The following is a 27817-nucleotide window of genomic DNA, read 5'->3' as shown; positions in this document are numbered from 1 at the left end:
CTATGAATGACACTGCATCACAACTGAGACCCTCAAGCTGCTTAGCCTCTGAGATAAGCAGGACAGGCAGAGTCTGTCCCCAGAGGCCCAGCACCCTCATTCCCTCTTCCCTTCTACATAGTATTTAGTTTGTGTGATTGGTTTTGGTCCCCGTATTCATTCCCTAGAGCTGCTGTAACAAAGTACTACTAACTGGGTATCTTAAACAGCAGAAATGTATTATCTGAAGGTCTGGAGGCTACATGTCTGGAATCAAGGTTTTTTGGCACGGTTGATTCCTCCTGAGCGCTGTAAGAGAAGACTCTGTTCTAGGCTCTCTCCTTGGCTTGTAGATGACCATCTTCTCCCAGTAGCTCTCCATATCATCTTTCCTCTTTGAATATCTCTTGTGTGCAAATTTCCCCCTTTTTATAAAGACACCAGTTCATGTTGGATTAGAGCTCTTCTAATGTCTTCATTTTAACTTGATTATCTTGATAAATACCCTATCTCCAAATTCTCCAAATAAGATCATATTCTGAGGTACTAGGAGTTAAGATTCCAAAAATAGGAGGGGGTCCACAATTCAACCATAACAATCCCTCTAATGATCTGATCATCCTTCATCATAACTCTCTCCTCCCTTCCCCTCCCCGTCCCACCCGTCTCTCTCCGAAAGCTTCGGAATGCAATTCCTGTGAATGTAGACATCTCCATTTTATTTGTAAACCTAATCCATGTCATCCAAGACATCTCACCGAAAACTATAAAACACATTCCCTAAAATATAACTTTTTAGCTCCCTTGGCTACTTATTTCCCAAATGTCAGCATTCCTAAGGGAGGGGAAGGAATGAGTGTCACTCTCAGCTTTGCTCCCCGTCACCTCCCTGGCCAGCACTGCATTTGTCCTGATCACCATCATTCATTGCTAAGACCATACACTGATGTCCTCATTAATCCTCCTGCCTCTAGCCTCATCTCTGTCCAGTCTATTCTCCACATTGCTTTCAGAGGCATCATTCTAAAAGAAAAACCTATCATGTCACATCCCCACTCAGAGTCTTATCAGTGGTTCACTTCTGCTGTCAGGTAAGATCCAAACTTCTGCATCTCACTTCTTGTTTTGTTATGTATTCTCCCTCAAAGGGTTCTATGCTCTAGATATGCTGTTGAGCATAGTCTCTGAGCGCATCATGTTCTTCCATGGGATACACTCTGTTCCATAGCCTGGAGGTGCTCAGATCAGGCAGCACCTCCTTCAGTCAGCTTTACTTGGTCCCTCTCTCCTACCCTCCCAGAGCACCTTACGCCCACCTCTCTCATTGCACTTATTACCCTTAACTTTAACACATTCTAAGCACTAAAGATCAAGACCGTACCTTTCACTCTGTTTCCTCCACAACATGTAGCACAATGTCTAGAACACAAGAGGCGCTCAATAAATGTAACTGAATGCATGAGAAACTGTAGGATGGTTACCCACTTGGTTCAATCTGAGTGCCTTTAAAAGACTCAGGTGCATGAACAGATGCCTCCATATCCAAAAGTCCTACTTTTTTAGTTAATAAGGGACTTGGTAACAAAGGAAAAACATCAGTAGCTCCAAGAGAGGTCAGTAACTTCCCTGAGTTCATCAGCTTAGTTAGCTGGCCTTGAGGGTACAAGGAAAAACTAGGGAGGATGCATAGCAGAGTAAGCAACTTGGAAGTATTAATAATTGGATCCATGCAAAACCTGAGCTCTAGGTTGATGGAATCAACAGAGCACAAAGACACATACTGTTTCCCATCCAACTGGGAAACAGTCACATTGATGCTCTCTTCTCCCTGCTACGGTGCTCAAGGGAGCAAAGTCTATGAAATTCCAGATAAGGTTCCACAAATAACTGGAACAGAAACCACTCTGACTTGTATTCACCTCTATTCCTAACACTAAAAAGGAAATTTCTTCCATTTAAATACTGGGGTACCTCACCCGTAGAATTAGCAATCACAGCCCAAAGTGTAAACACGACCAGTGATTATGAATTAAGCCTGGGTCAGTTGAGCAAACTGGCTTCTTTTATACTGAATCTAGATGATTGAACACAACTGGAAAAAATCATATATTCATGCAAACTAATTCTTATCGCACAACAACAAACAACTCAGTCATTGTGGAATTTTGTATTTTCCAAACATGGCTGCAAGAATATCTTATAATGTTGGTAACACTTGGGGTGGGGGGATTAAATTCCTTCCACTTAAGCAAAGGCAGCCTCTGGACAACAATGGAAGTGATGTTGACTTCTGAGGCTAAGTCACACAAAGTAACAGAGCTCTGCCTCGGTCTCTAAGGCTGTTTGCTCTTAGATCCCATCACATACCATGAGGAAGTCCAAGCAGACCATGTCATCGGCCATGTGAATAAAGATTGGCCTTGAGAAGGGACCCTCCAGCCCCTACTGAAGTTGCCCCAGCTGATATCATTGAGAGTGGAAGGAAGATATCTCTGCTGAGCCCTCTCTAAATTTCAGATTAATAAGCAAAATAAATGACTTGTTTAAACTCACTAAGCAAAGAGGTGGTTTGTTATGCAACAATCAATAAGCAGAGCAGATTCTGGTACTTGGAAATGGGATGCTACCCATAACAAACATCTAAAAACAAGTGGCATTAACTTGGTAATTGGGCAGCAGGCAGAAGCTGGAAGGGCCTCAGAGTGAGTGACTGTGAAAAGCTAAATGGCCTTTAGGAGAGGATTTGTGGAAGCCTAAGAGCTATAAGAAAGCTGTTGGTAAAGGCTTAAAAGACAGCAAATGTAGTGGGAAGCTCAAAGCAAGGATTCATTTGTCATGTCGTAGGGGAAAGGTTGGCAACATTGACACCTGTAGTAAGTAACATGGGAAATGGAAAATGAACCAAATGAACCCTATGATCTAGCTAAGGAGATTCCAAGCAGAATACTTAAAGTGTAACTTAGCTTCTTCTGGCGGCCTATGATAAAATGCAGAGAGAACTGAAGAATGGCCTGCTAAATTCAAAGGAGTCAGGACTTTCTGGGTATAAAAACAAAACTGGTTTCTTTGTTCCAGCTGCTCCAAATGGCAAAACAAACAAACAAACAAACAAACAAACAAAAAACCCTCAAATTAGGGAGGCCAATGATCAGATCTGGGTTGTGCTACTAGACCGTCCCTTAACACCTAAGCAAGCTCTCAGGTGGAACCACAGAGAAATTTTAAGCCAAAGAAGAAGACCCTATAAGGATTTTCAAGGGCATGAGTCATAGATCCTCCCTGTTCAATGACAGAATTTCTAAGGATCTCAGGGACATCATGTCATAGAAGTCACCCAATATTCAGAAGAGCTTATCTGAAATACAAGCTTTTGTCTAATGGAGTGTTATATAAATTGGAACACAAAAAGTTTACAAAGTTTTAAAAGAAATTATATCAGCTTGACCAGGAAGGAACAGAGCCAGTACACAGTGAAAAGAGATCTTTTGATCTCTCAGATTTTATAGGCAGAAAGCAGGTGAGAAAGACACTCAGCTGTAAATACGGGTTACTTTTTATGGAAAAGGAAGAATGACTCAGAGGCTGGAACCAAGAGCCCCAGAGAACAATTCTGATGCCATCGGGCTGACCCTTAATCAAGAAACTGTACCTGATGTAGGTTCATAATTGCCTCAGGCTGTCATTGCTGTGTGCCCTGTTTTCCCTGTGTTTGAAGAGGAATGTCAATTGTTGCATTCCTATGCTTGTTCCATTATTATATGCTGGGTGTGGAGGAGAAGAGACTGACTAATTGTCTCTTTAGTTCACAGGTCATCACTGCGAGAGCAAAGGTAATCAAGGGCCTGTATCATAAGAGCTGCACCTCGGAGACTCATGCACTCCTGAGCTTCGACTAGGAGCTCATGCTCTAATGGGCTCCTGAAGGAAGACAGGGGTGTCATTTGTCTGTGAGAGGCTATAAATCACTGTGTCCAGAGGGCAGACTGTGGCATGTTCTACTTTCCCAAAATGACAGCAAAATATCTCCCATTCTAGATTCTCTCATTACAAAGTAACTCTGAGACTCTTTTCATCAAGAACTGGGGTCCATGTCCCTTCCTCTTGAATCTGAGTGGGCCAGTAGTGACAATCTGTTACTTCTCAGGCTATATAATAAAAATGAAACAGCTTTTACTTGGCTCTTTTTAGGATTTTCCCTCTCAGAATCCAGCCAGCATGTCATGTGGAAACTCAAATAGTCCACAGAGAGTAAATGGTCCCCAGCTCATACCCTCGGCCATCGCCCCCTTGCCAGACATGGCAGTGGGCCATCTTGAAAGTAAGGCCTCCATTCCCCAGTTGAGCAGCCTCAGCTCATACCATGTGCCACAAACAAGCTGTCCCTGTCAAATAAACACTGCCAAACTTGCAGATTGGGAGCAAAAGATATGACTGATGTTCTTCTAACCCAGTATGTTTAGGGGCAGCTTATGAAATAGCATAAGATAGCTGATATAGACATCTCCTTTATGAAGTGTTCCTCAAGCTCTGAGGTTGCATAAAGTCCCCTTCTGCTGCCAAAGCGCTCTTTGTGTAACATTATATTAGCACTTATTACACTCTATTGAAATTAACTGTTCACTTGTCTGCCTCCATGTGCACACAAGGGCAGGCTAGCGATTTCTGAAAACTCAGCTCCCCATATGTATATTACTTTTGCCTCATTTTCTCTCTCCTCTGCTCTGGAACTTTGATTAGACAAGTTAGAATTTCTTAGTGTATTCTCTAAGTCTCTTAGCTTCTCTTTCATATCTTCCATCTCTTTGTCTTTCTGTGCAATATTCTGAAAAACTTCTTCCCATCTAATTTCCAGCTCACTAAATATCTCTTCAACAGAATCTCATCTGCTGTTCCAGTCATATTGGGTTTTTTTTTTTTCCGTGTGCCTGTGTGAAGTATTGGTTTTCTTTTTTCATATCTAGTAGTTTTTTTCCCCTCTCAAATATTCTTGGTAGTTTTTTAGTTTCTGTTTCTCAAAATACCTTCAAGATTATTTTTTTACTTATAATAGCATGGCCATTTTATAGAGTGCATCTGATAATTCCAAAGTGGAAGTCTTCTCAGGTGTGGATCTGTTCTTTCTTTTTTCTATTTATTCCTGTTTGGGATTCCTTGCCTTATAGGCTTAATTATTGTAAACTGTTCAATTTAATTGGAGTATTATTTATAGGAATTATTTTGGGCCTAGAAAGAGAGTCATTCTCCTCAGAGGGATTGTATTTGCTTCTGCTTGATGCCTGAGAGTATACGGATTTAAAGTAAATTCACGAACTGATGTTTTTTGGACTACCTAAGGGGATATAAGTTTTGAGTGCAAATCTGTGTGAGGACCAGTTTGTGGAAATAAGTTCTCAAAAATTTTCCCCATTGTTCTGCTCACGAGAATTATTCTCTCTTGCAGTCTCCTTGGGTCACTGGTTATGGGGCAGAATTATTTCTGATTACTCTGAGGCATCGGCCTTGTAGTTTCAGTTCTATGGAGGAAGGATTCCTTTTAGAATCTTAATGCTGGGCAGGCACAGAGATTTATATCCTATACACAAACCCACAAAGGTGCTGAGTAGTGAAGTTCAACAGCAGGTTCAAACAATTCCCTCCAGACAAAACTGGCTTTAATGTTCCACTGGTTTCCCAACCTTGCCAATGTTTTGGCTTCATTATTTCTTAGGAACTCACTGATTTTAAAAACTTCCTAATTGAAATGTTATTCAGCTTATAAAATTTTCCTGTCATCTTTTTGCTGCTTTTACAAAGTTTTTCTTTTGTGTATTTGTATCCATCATGTGTATTTATTTTAAGCAGGAGGGTTGTTCTGAGCCTAATCAGCCTTGTCACCCCAACCATGCTTTGTTGTTGTTAATCTCTGTGTCCTTGCATACAGAACAGTGCCTGGCACGTGAACTCAATTATTTTCTTATTGTTTAATGAATATATTTGACCCTTTAATTCCTGCATCCATTGCCCCAGTACATCCCTACTCCCTGTGCCCTAATTAAAGCTCTTTTATATTTTCATAAGTATCTGCCCTATATTTTCCTACATTAACTGAACTTTTGCCCTGTATTCCCGCTAGTTCACCATTCCCTCTCTTATGGAGGATTTTTAATTCCCATCAACTCCCTAGTTTGGGATCAGCATGGTCTTCATTCTCAGTGACTGCTTCTGATTCATTCACTATTCTGCCTTTATCCAAAATCTTCTGCTCTTCTGAAGACTCTGCTATCCTATTATAATAATCATTTTCTGTAGGGAACCGCTCCTTGTGGTTTAGGGAATTGTAGCCCCAGCCCGAGCATGACCTGCCACCGGCATTCCGGCCGTGCTTGTCTTTAAGTCTCAACATAAGGCGGTGCGGGAAACATAACCAAAAGCTACTCAGAGGGTTTTTGTGGGAATTGGATTTAAAGAATGCTTATTATGCTTTAGAACTTGTTCTGCTTTATCATTAATGTAACGTAAACAATCTCTAGCAAGGCATGTATGAAACCTTGCACCTAATGCCAGTGTGGCGTCAAGATGTTTGATAGACCCTGACACAGACTGGTCACTGTGCCCCCTGTACTGGTACATGTAATCTGTTACTGTCAGCTGTAATCCTAATGCCTAAAAGCTATTGATGATTCATGAATCTTGACCTTGTATCTCTCATGTGTATCCTCCTCAATAAAAGGCATGAGGGAAGAAGGTCTAATCACTGTTCTCCACTAGAGAGGCAGCCACCTTCCTTCCCCCAGATGTAATGAAATGCCCTGGGTAAAAGTTTGTTCTGCCGTGGTCACGAAGCCTCTGCTGGAGAGAGCAACTTCTAACTGAGCCTAGGGTGTGTGAGGCACCTCCGCCATATTTTTCTGATGTTATTACTATCAAAAGTGGACTTTCAGTCACACCTCTACCTTTCTTGAGAGTTTCTGTACTTGGTTCACAATTTCTACTCTACCTCATCCTCTAAAATAATTCAGCAGGGTAACAGAGTACTTAGGAGCACAGTTGAACAAACCAAGTTCAAATCCCAGATCCCCTCCTTACTAATATGTAAGTTTGGGAAGTCACTTATTATTTCAGTGCCTCAGTTTCTTCATCTGCAAAGTGGAAATAACGATATTAGTACCATACAGCATGGTAAGAATTATATGAAATAATGTGTATAGAGCCTTTGGAACAGTATCTGGCACATAGTAAATGCTCAATAAATTTTAACTGTTTTCATTATGCTCTTACCTCATCTTAAAAATCTTCCTTCTACAGGCTTATTATTCATACAACACCCTAGCCTCAATGTTGCCCCAAAACTTATTTGTTCACTTCTGTAAATATCCCTAGCTTATTCTCTAAAATGGCATTTCCTACTTTTACTTTAACTCTTCTCTAGATATAACTCTTCTTTTCAGCCAATGACCTTTTATCTTAACCCAGAAATTCAATCTGCTTGGAAATACATAATCAGAATTCTGTATATTCATAACCACACTCCATGATCTCTGCTCTTTAGAGGAAGCAATGTCTGTGTTTTATTAGATTAGTTCAGTCTTAACTTCTACCCATTCTGTTCTCTCTTCTTATTTTTCATCTTCAGTCTCTTGTTCTTCATCAGCAAATTCCTTCAAACTGTAAACTTAAACAAGGCTTACTTATCCTAAAATAGCCATTTCTCCCTTACACCTGTTACTTCTCATGTTACTATCACATCTCTTCTTCTACTCTTCTTGAGAGAATGATCTGTGTTCTCCACTCCCATTTCCTTATTTCCTGTTAACTTCCAGAAATATGGTGTTACCCAATTAGCTCTAAACCTTACTTTTCAAAAGTAAGCAGCAATAAGATTGTTCAAGAGAAAAAAAGACCTCTCTTCAGAACTTCTGTTACAACTCCTTTGCAGCAATGACTGTGTTGACCAATCACTTGCGACTTTCCTCCCTTGTTAGCGTTCATGTAGCTACCCTGCAATCTTTCCTACATGCAGTGGTGAAGTAACAGTAAGCAAATATGATGCTAGTCAATCACTCATGTTCAAGAAAAGGCCCCACCAAGTACTGATCTTAAATAAGACACTTAGCTCCAATTTCTTTGTAAAATGGACACAGATTTTTGCTTGCTTTGGTCACTGATTTATACCACAAATAAATAAAATAAAGGATCTTAAACTACCATCAAAAATATAAAATATACAAAAGTAGCTGAGTGCACTTTGATAACATGAAAACAGATAGGATAAAGAAAAGTATATTAAAAGACTCTTGCTGCTAAATCTGCTATGACATTCTGATGGACCCAAAGTTTTGTATCTGACTTACCTGAACTTCTTTCAAAATAAAATAATAAATTATGTTGACTATATTGGGGAATTTTCATTCTGAAAATATTATGGAAAAATCAAAATATTAATGACATATCTTCACATGGACAAGCATGCAAATAAAACTGTAAGAAATATTACCAGGTCTTGGGGAAGGGGCTCTTGCGATTTCCAAGGAGCAAGGTTTCTTTGTAACTGCTGTGTCCACGAGATCACATAGAAAGTTCTCGTTTTCTGAAGAAAATGTATCCAGAGAACCAGATGGTACAATTTCCATAGTGTAATTCCTCTTCTTTGGATAGGATTCCTTAGAGGAAGGAGAGAAAATAAAAATAGCTTTGTGATAAAGACACAGCCTGTTTAATTTATAAAAACTAGAAAAGATAATGAGGTTCATCAGTTCTCCTAAAAGTGACTGACAAGTGATGATTCATCTGTTTGAATAAGCCATGCATCATGTTACTCTGGGATTATCAGAGATCTTTCTAGAAGGGTCTTTACAATTTGGTTCTCCTAAATTTATCCGTGAACTAGTAAAGTTCATTATCTTTTGCCATGATTTATTTTTATCAGCTTTGCCTATTTTCTAGTCATGGCATAAACTAGTGTTTAATCAACAGTCATTTCTAAGACTCCTCTCCTTTGTCTGCTTCCTTGATATTGCCAGGAGACTCAGTTTTCATCAGTTAGACACAAGGGGAAGTTTGCTGGAAGGCTTGTGAAAAAATATTTTTCCCCAGAGAAGGCAAGGAGGCTGTTTCAGAGCCTTGGCCCTAGGGTCCTCTCTCTGGAGGCAGTTTTGATGCCTGCAGCTAGGACAGCCATGTTGTAACCACAAGGCAAAAAGCCTAAAGTCAGAAAGATGAACAGGCCAAGAATGGCAACAGAAAGATAAACAGAGCCTGGGACTTTAATGATACCATTTACCTACTCAAACAGCTCCAGGGCCAGTTTCTCCAGGCTTCTTAATAATAAAGTTCTTATGTTTGAGCCATTGCAATTTGGGTTTTCTTTCACTTAGAGGTAGAAGTATTCCCATACAGCAAACTAGTATTTTCCTTTGTGAATACCGTTAACTAACATACTAAGGTTACCCTTTTCTATACTATTGATTCTTCAATATACTCTAAAAACTAGAATATATTTTATTTTGCAATATCTTAATTTCTTCAACAAGCATTAATTGGGCAACAAACATTTGTTGGGCATCATCATGTATATCTAGGACTATGCTAAGTGCTGAAGATTTTTAAAACTGATAAGAAATATTCTTGCCCTCAGAAAGTTCACTGTATACTAGAGAAGACAAACAGATGCAACAATTAGCCATGTTTTGTTTTCTATATTTGTTATCTTTATAAAGTCTAATTCACTATTAAAAGAAAAAGACAAAAAAAAAATAAACTCCTTTTCAAAAACTCTTCCAAGATATATTCAAGGGTTTGTAAAAGATTTAGTACAAACTCTATTTTTTTCCTATAATGATATTTACAGTACAGCGAATAAGTATTCAAGGTCAGTGCAATTGCTTTCAGATCATACCAGACCCTCACACATCAAAGAGTCAATTATGTTCACTCTGCTCTATTGAAACAGGGAAATTGGGAGTAATTTATTTTTAACAACAAAGGGCGACAAAACAGAAAGCATCCAGAGGAGAGCCATCAGGATGGGATATGATTTAAGAACCATGTCACAGAAGACATGATGAAAGGAACCACAGTGTTCTGTCCCAGAGAAGCATGACAGCAGGCAGGGTAATAGTGTTCTCAGCATATCTGAAAGGCTCCCCTTAAAGAACTATCCCACAAAATGAGGAGAGGAGGGGGTGCTGCGGTGGGTTTCATCTAAAGTCCTTAAAGGCGGAACAAACACCGATGGTTATAAGTCAAGGAGGGCAAATTTTTGTCAATTCTAAAAATAACTTTCTGTGAATTAATAGTAGTGCTAATCTTTTAAACTAAAAATTCACTAATATAATTAGGTTAAAAAAAAAACAGCACTAGAAAGCAACAAAAGGAACTCCTCATTACTGGAAATCTATCAGCAGAACTACATACTGATAAAATCACATATAAAACACATTGTACAATGACTACACCAGATGCCTGTAAGCTCTGCGAAGGCTGGTATTTGTCTGTTCACCACTCAGTCCTCAGAATCTAATACAGGTAACTCCACATAGCGGGTGCTCAATAAATGTTTACTGATCACCTGAAGGCTCTATGTCCTTTTCAACAAATTAACTACCAGTTAGGAAAATGACTGTTCCTTTTTAAGGTATCAGTGTCTTTGCTCTTCAATTTGGTTATTGTTATTATTTACTGTTATTGTTTATTGTTTCCTGTTATTATATATCAAAAGTAAAAATCTGAAATTACAATAAAATTACAAAGTCTATTAAAAAGAGAGTTTCTAGTGTAAACCCTAGTGCACCCTAGAAGTTAAATTAGTTAGAACAACTCATTCCTCATGAATTTGGTTAAGTTGGAATGCTACTGTGTTTATACAGAATGATGAGTACCTTAAACGCCTTGAAAAATACTCTGAAATTGAACCACACAGAATGAATCAGTTTGCTTTTCCCTTAAAGAGAAAGTATATATATATATATATATATATATATATATATATATATATATATACACACATTTATTAGGGAAATACTAGAAACTATACAGAAAGAGAAAAAAGTAACATTCTACCCAGCATGCTCAGATAACCACTAATAACATCTTGGTGGTAATGTACTCTGGCTGCTTCCCTTTGCCAGTGTCTGAGGACATGTGGTGTGTGCAGAAGAGAAAAATATTTTTTAAACAACAATGAAATGCACCCTCTTCTGCTTCCTGTAGGAGGGTCATCACCTCTCTTCGGAATAAAAGTCTGTATAGTACGTTGTTTCTTTATAAAAAGTGAGAGCCCTAAGGAAGGAGATGGCAAAAGGAAAATAGAGGAACTATGCTTTTGTAATCATGTTGTCAAAAAAAAAGGGGCATTCAACGAGATACCTGATGAGTATCTCTCAAAAGAGGATGGATACGTGAGATCAGTAAAATAATAAAATGAACCCGTTTTATTATTGGGGTTGCATATGTTCACTACTCAGTTTAAGAGACAGAACATTACCGTCAAAACCGGCCCCCTCCCACCCATGTTCCCCTTTCCAACCCCACCCCCACCCTCCCCAACCAGAGCTAAATCCTGTTGTGAAGTTAGTTTATATTTCCCTGAATTCTTGTTAAAATTTGACCTTCTTCCTTAGAGTGAAAATCTTGGATTTTGATTTACAGGTTACGTGCCAGCATATTCTTGACAGGAGATCCTGGTAATAGACCAGAGGGATAAAAAGAACTGTGGCCCAACAAGTTGGGATTGACCTTCAAGTCTCCATTCTATCTAGTCTAGCACAAGCGGGCTCTAATTTAGACAGCAGTTATTGCTTTCTCCTTGGCATTTAGACTCCATCTGTATTCTAAGGCCTTGTTGAGGATCTGAGACATGTTTCTGTGCTTGATTAGTTTTAATAGTAGCATGCCTAAGACTGTGCTCTCTGTCTTGGTCTTTGCCAACTCTCTTCTACGGGACTAATAATCCTGTCCCGAGATCGCAAACAGGTCCCTAAGACCCAGAATGCCTAACTTCCCAGCTCATGAGGGAATATCTATCTTTGATACCTAGACTTGACTGAGCTGGCTTCATCCTACCTGGTCTGGATGATTGTGCAATGTGTGGATCAAATAGCACTTCTTCAAAAAGATGCTCACTGAAAGCACTGAATAAATTAAAAGGACGTTATGCCCCCCCCCCCAAGAAAACAATAAATGTTAGCAATTAAATATGTTTTCACATGATGTTTAAATTGTGTTCCTATAAAGGTTTAAAATCATCAGTGGTAGGCTAAATCGAAAAAGTCAAATTTTATTAGTAACTAAATATGAGGTCCTATTATTCACTACTGAAATGAGTTATAAAAATTCAGTATGGAGGTATATAGATTAGTAATATCCTGAAAACAAAATTAGGAGTTACAGCTGCCAGGATGAGTCAGAGTGTAATACACCAATTAAAGACCTTGGCTGATTTAATGCAAGTATGGTATTTGGACTACAGAAAGAGGCAGCCCTCCCTTCTGTGCTAATTAGAATTGGAAATGATCTGATTTAGCCATTTCATAAAAGACAGCCTAGCTGTATAGTGTTGACCATTCCTTGTAAGGTAGTGCAGATTTTATTCCTCAAAGGGGCTGAAGGATACTTGGCCTTCTGACTTGTGGAAAACCTTAGCAACAACTAGGGACCCAGGTACGGGCACAGCTGTTTCTCTGAAGTACCAATGATGTGCTTTGCTCTTTTGAAATAAGGTGCCTTAGACTACTTTGACAGGGCACATCCAAGAAACTGGCTCTTAACACAGCTCTGTTATTAACCACAGAGGGCGACGGAAGCAGCTTAACCAACGCTGCAGTGAGACCTCGCCTGGGTGCCCAGCTTGCAGGTACTGGGGCCTGCCTACCTGTGAGGAGGTGCTAAGACCAAAGTGACTATTTCTTTTCGACAAGGGTAAGGAAAGTGTTGAGTATCCAACCCATGTCGTGTGAGAAAAGATTGAAGGAGAAAAGGTCCAGGGAATCACGTATCATAAGTATTTGAAAAGCAAAAGGGTGATGCGAATTGTTCTCTGTCTCTAAGTGGTGGGTATAAATAGTGCAGACGGGGAGAAGGTAACAAGGAGGCAGATTTCAGCTCAAGATGAGCTTTCCAAAAAGTAGAGCTTCCCAGTATAAAATTGGCTTCTTAGCAAGTAGTAAGTTCAAGCCCGATGTAATCAACACAAGACATCTCCCGAGGACAGAAGATGGTGGTTTGATTTAGGTGAGTTTGAAGATGGTCGTTAAATAAGATGGGAATAGAAGTATTGTGTTGACATATGATACAAGCTCCCTACATACTTTCACCGCTTCCTGAGTTCTTCTTCTGAGAAAAGTAATACTAACAAGGGAATGTGGGTTTATGTCACTCTGGAAGTCAGGGATGACTCACAACTCCAGATGACTCAAAACAGGTGAAAGTTTTAGAAGTGGTCTTACTGCTCTGACATGTCCTTCAATATCAAGAAAAGTATACCCTAGAGACTTACAATGACATTTAAATAAGGAAATACTAAGAAAAATAAGAAGATTACAAGGTGAGCCTTTAAGTGGGTGAGAAGAACGAGAGGCAGCAGGACAGTCCTGCAAAGATGCGCTGATCACAGTGGGAGGCAGAATGATGGCCTCTCAAAGCTGCCCAGGTCCTAATCATGGAACCTGTGACTATGTTGTGTCACATGGCAAAAGGGACTTTGCCAATGTGATTATGTTAGGGATCTTGAGATGAAAAGATCATCCTGGATTGTCCATTTACAAGTGAAAGAGAAAAGGAGAGTTGGTGTCTGGGTGATAAAAGGTGAGAGATCTGACTGCTTCGAGGATGGAGAACAGCCGTGAGCCACAGAAGGAGTGCAGGTCATGCGAGCTAGAAAATCAAGAAAACAAATTCTTCCCTAGGGTCTCCAGAAAGGAATGCAGCCCTACAAACACCTTGAATTTAGTTTAGTGGGACCCCTTCTGTACTTCCAGAACTGTAAAGTAATAATTACTAAGTTTGTGGTATTTGGTTACTGCAGCAATAGAAAACTAACTAACACAGTAACACCAGCAGAAGGCATCACATAAGGAGAGAAGAGAAACTAAAGGTTGAGAGAGGGACATGAAAATTGAAGTCCAAAGGAAAAATGCACCTTGTTATATTATGATATGACCCAATATTTTAAAGATAGATTCTTTCACTTTCACTTGGACTTAAATTTAATGCAGTAGTATTGCAAGAGAGTTTCCTTCCCACTCCACCTTGGATCGTGACAAGTAATCCTGAAGTGAATTTGGGGAAATAAATGCATGCCATAGCCAGGTTATCAATTTGAAAAGAGAAAAGTAACAGAGGGGTGGTGGATCAGGCTTATCAGACATTTAAATAAATTATAAATGGCTATGGTATAACAACTGAAAGGCAATGGAATAGAAGAGAGAATTTTTTTTTAAAAAGCTCAATGCTTGTGGAAATTTATTATGTTATGAAGGTGGTATTTCAAATGAGTAGAGAAACAATAGATTATGTAATAGCTGCCAGTAAGATAACTGATTAGTCATTTGGAAAGAAATGATAAAGCCAGGTTAATACTTCATTTCTTACATCAAAATAAATTCCAGAATAATATTTAAATAATAAATAAATATATGCTTTTAATAATAATCTTAAAATAGGAATGACCTTTGATCAAGAGGTATAACCAGACACATAACCAGAACAGTGTAGAGAAAAAAATTGCTGAATTTGAGCACATACAAATGTTAAATTTCTATAAAGCCACTAAGATATAAAATATTGAGACAAATACAGATTTGGGAAAATTCTTTGACATATATGACAAAATATGAATATCTATATCATAAAAGATAATTAAAAATTGAGATGAAAGAAATCATTAAGGGGAAAGGTGGGCGAAAGATAGGAGCAGTTTATGATAAAGAGCTAGAATTTTCTTATGTGAGCAGATGCTTCACCTCATTTATAATTAAAAATATGTAAATTAATGTAACACATGATATAACATTCTTGATCAAGTTGCTGTAGATAATAGACAGTTTTAGTGATGACTTGGAAAAATGGGTACCATTAGGTGAAGTGTGAACTGGTCTAAGCTTCTTTTAGGCTACTTTGTCGATTATTACAGGAGGCTGTTAGAAAGCAGGTCTTTAGATAGCAAGAACGTTTAGACCTTTGCCATGATAAAAATTTTCTTCCTTCACCTAGGAACAGATGGGATTGATAAACTGTCATCATTATTCCTGGAGCATGGGACTGCAAGGCACTATTTATATACATTGCATAATTATCACTCTTCCTTTCTAGAAAATTATGTACACTTGCTACCTAAAAATTTTTAATTAAATTTATCGGGGTGACATTTGTTAATAAAATTACATAGGTCTCAGGTATACAATTCTATAATACATCATCTTTATATTACATTGTGGGTTTATCATCAAAGGCAAATCTCCCTACATCACCATGTGTTTGACCCCTTGTACCTCTTACTATGTCCCCCCCACCCCCTCTGGTAACCAACATACTGTTGTCTGAGTTTTCACTTGCATATTTTCTTGTTTGTACATTTGTTTCTTTCAGTTTTATATTCCACATATGAGTGAAATCATATGGTTCTTGACTTTTTCCATCTGACTTATTTTGCTTAGATGATTGATATTCCAAGATCTTTTAAATCTATTAAATAATGAAATGGAGGAAGGGTATGTGGAGGGAAGCTTGCTTCTTACTGTCAGGAATGAGAAAAGTTATCATCAGATCTTACCAGTATCAATCATCTGAGTTCTAAATGGGGGCCAGGAGATTTCCCCCTCCAGTGTGTTACCAATTAACATCCATGGGGCTTGATTCTCAGTTAAACCTCTCTTGATCTGACACTTCAAACTTGGAGGTGTTAATTTGAAACCACAGCAGAAATCTCACCAGCAAAGTGCTGAGAAACCAATGTAAGTACTATGTAAGGAACTTTACTTTGGGTATATAATGGGTTTAGTTCTATCTCCCCAAAATGCATGTGTCAGCGTCCTATCCCCATTACTCAAAATGTGATCTTACTTGGAAATCAGGTTGTAGATGTGATTAGCTAAATTAAGATGAAGTCATAAGGGTGAGCCTCTAATTCAATGACTGATACCTCAAAAAAGAGGAAATTTGCAGACAGACATGTATAGTGAGGACTGAAGTTATGCTACCACAAGCTAAGGGATGGCAGAGTTTGCCAGCACACCACCAGAAGTTAGGGTAAAGGCATAGAAGAGATTCCTTCTCACAGCCTTTGGAAGGAAAGTATCAACCCTACACGCACCTTGATTTTGGACTTCAAACCTCCAGAACTGTTGAGATAATAAATTTGTGTTGTATAAACCCCCCAGCTGGTGGTACTTTATTGAGTCAGCCTAGCAAACTAACACAGGGTAAAAATAAAATAAAATAAAAAGAACTGGCTGAACAATACTTTTGACTAATAACTAATAATTAACCAAGGACTAGCAAGGAAGAGAACGATCCCTGTTCTTGATAAAATTTCCAAAAGTGTATCAAAATTTTATGTGCATATACTCTTTTACCCAGGAATTCTACTATAAGAAATCTTTCCTACATTACTCACAAATACAACTAAAAATGTACATGTAACGATACATATTGAGACATTGATTACAATTGCAAAGGACTATACATTATTTTTAGATTTATTAGTAAGAGAATGTTTAATAAATAACAATCATTCATACAAGGAGACAATGTACAGTAGTATATCTATTTTAAAAGGTTGTCGTTGGTTGTGAATGATGTAACAAAATTAATGAAATAAATTTAAAATAAATTGAAATAAATTTTATAAAATGCTTAGTGTAGTGCCTAATTTCCTAAATATTCAATAAATATAGCCACTATTACTATTCAGTCATTCCCCCACAAATGAGATACATGTGTAGGAACTGATATGGTGAGCTAAAACAAAGGGAAAAACAATATATAATGTTATGTTCATGTCTGTGCAAAAAGAAAAGTATGTACAGGTATAATATATGCATGTACTATTTCTGGAAAGAATGATGAAAAACTGGAGATCAACACTGGGGAATGAGACAAGATTCTCTTTTGTTTTACTTGACATATTTTTTAAAAAGTCTATATACAATTCTAAGAAGCACCAACAAACAATAGGAGTCACAAAAATGGGGAGACAGAGAAACAACCCCCCATCGAAAGGAAAGGTAGAGTCCCCAGAAAGAATGCTAAATGAAATAGAGGGGAGCCAACTATCAGATATGGAATTGAAAGCATGTATTATGGAGAAGCTCAATGAGCTCAGCGGAAACTACAAAGAACTCCAGAAAAGCTACAGTGAACTCCAGAAGAACTATAAGGAACTTACTGAGAATTATACCAGCATCAAAAAGGACATGGAAGATATCAATAAGAGCCAGGAGGAAATGAAGAATACGATCTCTGAATTGAAGAACACAGTAGAAGGAATTAAAAACAGGCTAGAGGAAGCAGAAAATCAGATCAGCGAGCTGGAGGACAACGTAGACAAAAACTCACAGACAATGCAACAAAATGAAAAAAGGCTGAACAAGACTGAAGAGGCTCTAAGACAGCTGCAGGACAATATGAAACGTAATAATATCCGTATCATAGGAATTCCAGAAGGAGAAGAAGAGCAAGGAATAAAAAACCTCTTTGAAAAACTAATGACAGAAAACTTCCCTAACATGAAGAGAGAAAGAATCATGCAAGTCCAGGAAGCACAGAGGGTCCCAATGAAGATGAACCCCAACAGGCACACTTCAAGACACATCATAATTAAAATGGCAACATTCAAAGACAAAGAGAGAATCCTAAAAGCAGCAAGAGAGAAACAACTAACAACATACAAGGGAGCTCCAATAAGGCTATCATCAGATTTCTCAGCAGAAACACTACAAGCCAGAAGGGAATGGCAAAATATATTCCAAGTAATGAAAAACAAAGGCCTACAACCAAGAATACTCTACCCAGCAAGGCTCTCATTCAAAATGGAAGGTGAAATAAGGAGTTTCCAAGACAAAAGAAGGTTAAAAGAATACATCTCCACCAAACCAGTATTTCAAGAGATGCTAAAGGGTCTGCTTTAAGAAGATGAAGAAACAGAGAGAGACAGAGAGGAACACGAGTACAAAGGGGGAAAATGACAATGAATAAGTACTGAAAGAAAGAAGGAACTTCTACCATTTGCAACAACATGATTGGAACTAGAGAGAATTACGCTTAGTGAAATAAGCCAGTCAACAAAAGAAAATTACCTTATGATATCACCTGTTAAAGGAAACTAATGAACAACACAAACAAATGAGCAAAATTGAACCAGAGGGCATAAGCCTACGATCTCATTACCTGAGTGATTGTCTGTACCTATAGGCCTCACTTAATCCTGTCTGCATTGCTGCCTCCTGAGACTCAATGGTTTGGCTGAACTAAGTGACTGGGTTGGTGAAGAATGGGGTGGTCTGTGGGCTTCACTTTAAAACTGGTTTCTCTTTTCTATCCTAATGGCTTGGACAGAAAGAACCCAGAGACCTGAGAAGGGGGAAACCTAAAATATTTCCCTCAGTCCAAACTAAGTATAATGGGCAAAAGGGTTTTGGACAGGTGAGATGTACCTGGCATACCTTCCTCCAAAGAAACCCTTCTTTTCCCTAATGTGGGACATTGAAAAATTAATACCTGTCTTTTGTCATCTAGTGGTTACGGATTGAATGATGTCCTTTAACCCTGTTGCCCCCAGAATACAACAAGGATGCCAGCCTGTTAAACCAAGCATGCCGTTGTCCAGAGACAGCCAACCAAACTGGAGTCTGCACGATCCTTCCCCTTGTGGGAAGGCCACCCTCCCCTCCACACCCCCACTCTTATTAGGGATTTCTTGACCCAAGGGTAGGTAGGACGACGACCATGTCCAGCTTGAAGCAGCTAGAGGAGCTCGAGACCTTCGTCCATTGTCCTTTATAAGATTGTAAAGGGTCTCAAGTCTGAGAGGGAGGGATTGCTATTTTTTATTGTTAAAATATTTAACTAATTAATTAATTATTTTTTTAAAAAATAGAAGAAGAATATATGAAAGGGTGAGCCATGGGCATGGACTTAGGGAGGGATTGTCGGGGAAGGGGGTTGCTGGGTGGAGGGGAGCAAAGGGGAAAAAATTGGAACTATTGTAACAATATAATCAATAAAATATACTTAAAAAAAAAAAAAGTCTATATACATGTTATTTTCTGGGGAAAAGTTCTGTAAGTTTAACCACCACCTGAGGAAAGTGTTGATACCTTTTCAAATATAAGTGAACTTTGATTTTTATTTTTGGCACTGTTGTGTATCAATTTACATACCCCAGGTGAAACTGAATGGTGAAATCCCAGAAATAACCTCCTTAATAAACCACAAAAATGCAAACGAATATATGCCAAATGCCAAGTGAAACTAAACAGGAATCAGCTTAGCACAAATCCTCAAGAAAAGATCTAGATAATCGACATAAGAAGTCAAAAGAAATAAAATGTAATTCACCAATAACAAGATGACAAAGAGGAAAACTGCATTATGTGAAACAACCTTGAGGCTGAAAGACTAAGAAGTGTATTGTCTGGGAAGCATTAATGAGAGTCAAAAGAAGAAGAAAAGAATAGAAAGAAACCAAGATTGTTTATAGGAAAGTATTTCCTTATAATCTGAGGAGTGTCGTGCCTCGTATTCTTTATCAGAAAGAGGAAGAAAACAAATTATGGATTAATACAGAACAAATAAATAAACGAACAACTTAAATATTCAAACATACATAAAGAGGTTTCATGGCGAGATATAGGGAGCCGGGCGATGAACCCTGTGTGCATTAGAAAACTACTGACAATTAGTATTGGGGAGGCAAAGGGCATCACCAAGTTTGTAAGAACCAAATGCTGGATAGCTATTGAAGTTCCACAGACAAATGTCCAGTGTGGAAGGTCTAGTCACAGTGAGGGGTCCTAGGTGACTAATGTAACTAGTCTTGGGGCCTTTATTCCTAATGGCGGTGAATGTGTGACTTAAAGGGCCAGAGGGCAAGGCAGACGAAGTAAAAAATACATTATAAACTGTTCCCAGTCACCTAGGCTTGAATCCTTGGAGACATTTTGCTTTTCTCCTGTTCCATCATGCTTACTGTTACTGGGAAGAAGCAGTAATCAACTTCTGTAAAATTTGCACTTTATAATAACTCCTAAACCCTGTACTGCTTTTCTATTTCCGTAATCATCAATCTAGTTCAAACCTCATTGGCTCATACCTCTGTTTGAACAGCCTCCAAGCTCCCATCCCTGATTCCCTCTGTTGCAACTACTCAATGCTATGATCGTAGCCAGCCCCGAATAAAACAAAAGGTTCGGGCAAATGGCTTCAAATGTCAACTAGGTGAGGGAAAGAGCAGATACTAGAGAATGTAGTTGAGGTGCAAAGCTATATAGGCTTCCTATTACTTGATTCCAGGACTAAACAGAGAGTACTATCATCAGGTCTCCCAAGCCCGAGCAGGCTCTTCACTGCTGAATTTAACGATCAGAGTCTTCGCAGGTGAGAAGAGCATCGAGAATATTAGTGACACGTGCTCAGTTCCTGCTTCCAAATTTACAAATCAATTCACTCCCCTGAGGAGTGAGGAGGAGCAGAGAGAAGCTCAGTGAAAGCAATCACTGTCTCTCCACATGAAAATATGGCACAAAGAAAAAGAACCCTGCATTCTCTACCAAGCTTCAATACATGAGTTACACCTTTTGGATTTGCTGCTTGGAAAAAAAAATGTATGAGCCAAAAAAAAAAAAAAAAAAAAAAAAAAAAAGCAATATAAATTTCTAGTCTATGAAAATGATAGCAAAGCTCATGCACATTTGAAAATAATATGGATATGGATATGAAAGACCTGTGGTTTATGGAATCTACAGACAAGGCTTGGTGCCGATATGAAACTGCAAGCCCTTTACAGTACCTCCCCTCTGTAGCCTGGTCCAGTGTCAGATCTATAGCTTCATACTGTTCCTAAAAAGTATGTATTATAACCACAGGTTACAGTAATATTAGAGGACAACAATAATCATTAAATAAATATTTGTTGAATAAAAATATTGATTTTATAAGGATTATTCTATTTTTATAAGGATTATTCTATTTTTTTCAAACGCTGATTCCTCCTCAAGAGCACCTTTCAGTACTGCGCTCCTGTAAGGCTCATGTACTCAGTAGTTCCAGTCCCGAACATCTTTTGCTTACGCTGTCTCCGTGCCTTCAGGGGACCAGCGGCTCTTCCAGAGACATACAAAGTTTCCTTTTCTTTCACAGCCAATCATAAATTCTCCTTAGCCAACGAAACATTTAATGGCTACTCTTGCCTACATGGCTTTCTTTCTCTGAATCTAAAAACAAGAGTAATACTCTGTATCGACAATTCAGTATCTCACAATACACTAGATTTTTCAGATCCAATATTCGTACTTAATATTTTTGTTACGAGCTCCTTTCAAATTCTGTCTTCACAGGGGACAAGTGCTCCATGTAGTGCCTCTTTATATGTTCCATAGGACCCAATACAGTGCAATTCTTGGGCAGAGTAGGTTCTCTAAAATTGTTTATTTATGTTAAAGGGTTGAGTGAATGAATTAAAGGGATGAGTAAATAAATAACAAAGACTAAGAAAAATTAAACCTTAAGAATACAGAGAACCTGAATGGCCTCTCAAAGCCTTCCCACCCTGTGCTATTTTAACAAAAACACTACTTATAAGAAGATTCCTTTGTAATGATTTACTTCTCTATCCACAAAGACACCTAAGATAATATCAATTGAGTTTTGTTCTTTTAGCTTCTAAATAAAGGTAAATGATACAAATCTGTGACTTAATGCTTTAAAAAATCTGGAGAAACACAAACATTGATGGATAATATACTTAAAATGTTGAAGAAGACTATGGGGCAATAGTAATGTGGTAATATGTATCATTGTCTCCAGTTTCAGCCTTGTTAGAATTATATACAGAAGTAAACAATTGAATGAGAAATGCTCATTGGTTAAGAAGCATCCAGGACTCTGACTTTGACCCTAACATAGGAACGAACACTTACCAGTTATATAGATTAAAGTGATTTCATTGATAATCACCTTATTTTTCATTTATTGCTTTCTCTCCTTGGGTACTATGGAAAAATAAAGGAGGGGAATGATTTGAAAAATAATTTTGATTCCAAATGCTGACAAAACATTGTGTTCTAAGTAACAAGCAGTTCTTGAACACAGAACTCTTTTATTTATAAAAGCTACACTACTAATACACATCCTATTAATGCACATTCAAGGCTGTGAACCTACCGTTGCTATGCACATTAATATAAAACCTTAGCATTCTGCTTTTCCAGAGAATCACATGTTAGAAAATTAACATAATTAATATTTAGGAATATCTTTAGACTTAAAAAAAAAACACTTCTGTTCTTTTTCTAAATTAATGTGATTTAGGAGGCCTCTTGATGATATTTAGCTTTTGATAGCATAAAGCCCTGGTTTTAATAACCAACACCTATTCATTTGATCTTTATGATCACATGTCTGCAAAAAGCTTAAGAAGAGACTTAGTTAAACGAAGGAATCTCTAGGATACCAAAATAAAAATTTGCCACGTCTTTCATTATCCTCATTATCCTTCCTCTACCAGCATCTCTGCAAAGCGTTGCAACAACAGTTGTATCTTTTGAAACTCCTCTCTTCCCTTATTCTTCAGATCCAGGCTGTCACCCAGTCCCACAACTGATTCACCCTTACATTTCTGTACCCATAGCTGCCACGTGAAGCGAGGCTTCAGCATCATACATATCGATTATTGCCAGTGTCTCTAAATTTATCTCCCTTCTCATACAGCTTTCTTTCATCCTATGACAACCATTAGAATAATCTTCAGATATCATTATCCTCACATTATTCATGGTCCAAGAACTCAAGCGCCTTCTAAGTGCTTTTTAATCAAAACTACTTTATGTTCCTTTTCAGTCAGCTCTATGCCAGCAATCTGCTTCATCTGAGTTCATCTGCTTACTAGTTCAACTTAACACTGAATTTGAACATGACTTACTCCCCACCTCTGTAAAGGATGGTGAAGAAGCACTTCTGGAAATTCTAAGTATCTCTGAAAATCCATTCCTCCTCCATAAAAGCAACAAGAATGGTCACAAAAAATTGTCAAAGTCCACTTTTTCAGAACTCTAAAAGCTAGCCAAAGATTTGCAACTATCTGTGTAGAATTTATTCCAGAAAATCAATAGAACCTTTGTTCCAAGAATAAACATTATGGCATTTTAACTTGCCCCATTCCCATTCCCACTCTCCAGTTCCACAGGGAGAAAACTAGCAGCCTCACAATAAGAGTAAATCATAAAATAAATAAATAAATAAATAAATAAATAAATAAATAAATAAATAGCAGCCTGGAAGCCACTGGGGTGGGGTAGTGGTGGGGTGAGTGGGTTTGGGGCACTGCAAACATCTTTGCACCCACAGAGAATCCATATGAATTAACATGTTCAGTGGCCCCCTGGAAAAGGCCCATTTACAGGACTTGTTTTTATTTGACATCATGCAGAGCTCACTCAGTGGGAAAGACCTTATCCTCTCTAGATGTTTGTTAAAATGAATAAGCAGCAATTGCTTAATGTTCCAGCTATTCGACATCACAGCAGCCAAAGTCAGTGGTGATAGCAGCAGCAAACAAAAGGCTGTCCACCCAGGCTGGGTAGCTAAGTTGGTTAAAGCATTGTCCTGATACACACAGATTGTATGTTCGATCCCCAGTCAGGCACACATGTTCACAAATTCCAGGGATTAAGACATTGACATCTTTGGGGTATGTTATTCTGCCTAAGAAGTAAAAGCTCCATTTCAACCATGAGCAGCATTCCATTCCTAGGCAATTAAAATAAAGAGGTTAAAGAGAAAAATATATATCAACCAATGAATGCATAAATATGTGGAACAACAAGATGATTCTCTCTTTCTTCCTCATACTCTTTCTTTCTCTAAAATCAATCAATAAAAATAAGTTAAATGTTGTCTAAAAGGCTTAAAAAGAAAATCTGCAAATGATATATCCACATGCATCTCTGAAAAGTTTCAATATAATTCTATGGACCCAAAAAACCGCACACATGTGCACGTCCAAGAAAGATCTGAGAAGATTCTAATCTCTCATGTCTGGTTGAACATGAAGCTCTGTAAAAGGAGGAAATAAAGGCTAAGGCAAATAGGTAAACTGTCAGAACTTGAAGACGTGCCTCAACACACCGAGTCCCCAGCATAGGGGGACTTATTGTTTCAAGATATTTAAGGAAATCTCTGTCAAATCATAAGGTAATCATTCAGGTAACCAAGCAAATATCTGAGTAGCCACAAATAGAAAACAATTCAGACTTGACAGAATTAATCTAGGAGGGTCACTAACAAGACAAAGAGCCAAAACAACAAAAATAACAACAAAACTCTGGGAAGAGAAAAAACTGATTTCCAGAGTTGCCATTTTATATTATTTCAAAAGTCCAATTTTCAACAAAAATTACAAGACATATAAAAAGACATAAAACTATAGCTCCTATACAGAAAAAAGGCAATAGAGACTATGCCCCAAGATATATTTTCAACTCACTAGACAAGGTTTTAAGTCAAATATTATAAATATGTTCAAATAACTAAATAAACCATGTGTAAAAATTAAGAGAATGGATGTTCAAGGAAAATAGAGAATAGCAATATCAATGGAGATATAAATTATGAAAGAAACAAAGTGAAAATTCTGAGTTGTAAATTATAATAATTATATGAAACATTTGCTAGAGGGACTCAATAGTAGACTTAAATTGGAAAAAAAAAATGAATCAGCAAACTTAAAGATAGGTCCATTGAAATTTTCCAGTCTAATAAACAGGAAAAAAGAGAAAATGAATACAAATAACAGGGCATTAGAAAATCATTCAGCACCAACAAGTATACCAATATATGCATTCTGGGAGTTTTAGGAGGAAAGAAATAAAGGAAAAAAATAATATCTGAAGAAATAGTGGCCAGAAACTTCCTAAACTTGATGGACAAAAACACAAATCTACGCACCAAAAAACCCCCAAACTCCATGTAAGATAAATTCAAAAAAATCCACAGATGGACACATAGTCGCATTATTAAATAACAAAGATAAAGAGAGAATCATGACAGCAGCAAGAGAAAAATGATTAATAGCTAACTTTTCAGACATCATGGCATCCAGAAAGCAGTGAGCTGAAATATTCAAAATGCTAGAAGAAAAAAATGTCAGCCAAGAATTCCAAATTCAGCAAAACTATCCTTCAGAAGCAAAGAATAAATAAAGGCATTCCCAAATAAGTGAAAATTGAGAGAATTTATTGCTGGTAGACTTGCCCTAAAAGAAATACTAAAATACTAAGGAAAGATTTCCAGGAATAATAAAATTATTAATTGGCTATCACAACAAGCCTTGTAGGCTTTTTGCTATTTGATGTCCTTAGTTTTCAATCTCATAATCTTGAGGCATTTACAGGCTTAGATTTTGGTTTGCTTATGAAGGCTTCCAGGACATTAGAGCCACCTCAGTCTAAAAGCCTCCTGGTTTAATTAAAATTAATTTAAATATATTATGGGAGATATGGAGGCAGCCGTCCGTCTCGAGAGACGATGGTGTAGCTTCTTAAGAGTCTATCTGCACCGCCGAGAATGGCTGTGCAGTCCGACTCGGGAGTGACACGGTATCTGTCTCCTCCCGTGTTGAATCGACATCTTGCGATGACGCTGGAGTGTCCTCTCCAGTGAAGCTGAAGCTACAGAGCCTGGGCAGGGTGATATGGAGGGTCTGCTGTTGCCCATGCAGCAGACCCCCCCTCTCTTCGCAGCTGAAGGGTCCAAGGGAAAGACGGAGTCAATACAGCTTGGCTTCAGGTGCGCCGCAGGAGTTGCCGGTGTTGACTACAACGTCAAACCGCCTTAGGGACTCCGGCTCCGGATTTTCTGTCGGGGTTTACTCCCTTAGCCTTTCCCCTGAAGAGGTATGCCGCAAGGCAGCGGAGGCTTTTTGGAGTCAGAGTTTTCCTTCTCTGATGTGCCCTGACTGGAAGATCGAACCAGCGACACTTAGCTCGCAGGCCGACGCTCAATCCACTGAGCCAAACCAGCCAGGGCTAAATATATTATATATATATATATATATATATATATACATATATATATATATATATATACACACACACACACACATATATATATACACACACACACACATATATGTGTGTGTGTGTGTGTGTGTGTTTAGCCCACACAAAGGATGGGGCTAAGTTCACAGTTGTTTATATGGAAAATAATACAATAATTAATAAATAATAATACAAGAAAAATTTCTGTGTTTTGCATACAGCATACTCACAGCTGTATGTTACTGCTGCCATATAAAAAGAAAGGAATCCTGCCATTTGTAACAACATGGATAAACCTTGAGGATGTGATGCTAAGTGAAATAAGTTAGAGACAAACAAGTACTGTATGATCTAAAAATACTAATAGAAATAGGGAGTAAATCGGCATAACTGGGTTATTAGAGGAATCTAATGTATTACATATATATAATACATATCTAGTGTATTATATATATTATATATATACACATATCTGATATGAGAAAATTGCACTTTTCTTGCTCAAACTATGAAATAAGGAACTATTAAAATTTAGACCTTAAAAATTATACTGTATTCATATCAGAAAATCATGTAATTTATTAAAGAGACTAGTTTTAGAACTCCCACACAATTTTGTGAAAGAATTTTCTCACAATACCTAGTAACCCTGAGTTGTTTTGATTGTCTCTGGAATAGTGACCCAAGTCTCACTCATATATGCAACAGAATAACCAGAATTACACTATCCTGAAATGCACATTTTCCTTTCTGAAGGTAGATTTCAGTAAACAAACAAAGAAATAAAAAAAAAAAACAGCTACCTCTGTTTAAAAGTCTATAAGAGATATTTTTCAGCAACTAACAAGTACTCCATCGAAGATTTATAAACACGGGGACATTCATTTTCAAAGCTACTCATGGACAATGAGCTGTGTAAGTGATTACTGACCTCAGCTTTGGCTTATGAGGAAAAAGAATACTTAAAAATTCAGTTAAGAATCTGTGTGAAATAATTCTTTAGGCAGAGCCCAGGTATTATAGATGGATTCCTTCAAAAATCTATGTTATGTTCCTGAAGGCTGGATATTAAAAATTAAAAAGGTAAAACTATCAAAAACCAAAAGAACATAGGAGTAGGATATAAATCATCAGTGCAATAGTCACAAAGTTAAATGCTCTCACTGGTAACAAGAACCAAACTTATTGCCAAATTCCCCAACCTAAACAGCACAGTCTTCAATAATTCACTACCAGAAAGAACATAAAAAGTAACAATTCCAGCATAACCCTTAAGAAAAAGCATGGCACAAATAGGATAAATTGATCACTAAACTGTGTATACCCAAGAGCAGTTATAATGTACTAGAGGCCTTAGTACCAAGAAAATTTCAAAAGATACAGTTAATGAATCAAAAGCATTATAAAGTAATTATTCCTCAGTGTATTTCTGTAGATGTGCGTGTACATGAATATTCAAAAAATGGCTAATCCTGGCCAGATAGCTCAGTTGGTTGGAGCATTGTCCCCTGCACCAAAAGGTTACGGGTTCAATTCCCAGTCAGGGTGCATAACTAAATTGCAGGTTCAATCCCTGATCAGGGCATGTACAAGAGTCAGTCAATCAATGATTC

The 27817-nt window shown here is 37.8% G+C and overlaps 1 protein-coding gene across 6 annotated transcripts in view; it reads right to left on the bottom strand.

Moving 5' to 3' along the window:
* ANKS1B (ankyrin repeat and sterile alpha motif domain containing 1B) overlaps positions 1–27817 on the bottom strand; it is an 829228-nt gene that overhangs the window by 582027 nt on the left and 219384 nt on the right. For all 6 annotated transcript variants that reach the window (XM_090272643.1, XM_090272644.1, XM_090272647.1 and 3 more), the window contains exon 10: positions 8453–8618. In XM_090272643.1, coding sequence (XP_090128769.1) covers positions 8453–8618 — 166 coding nt within the window. The remainder of the gene's footprint in view (positions 1–8452; positions 8619–27817) is intronic.

Source organism: Furipterus horrens, unplaced genomic scaffold (genome assembly GCF_987537825.1).
Source record: "Furipterus horrens unplaced genomic scaffold, mFurHor1.1.pri manual_scaffold_4, whole genome shotgun sequence".
Taxonomy (NCBI): domain Eukaryota; kingdom Metazoa; phylum Chordata; class Mammalia; order Chiroptera; family Furipteridae; genus Furipterus; species Furipterus horrens.
This window is presented reverse-complemented; position numbering and strand designations above follow the sequence as displayed.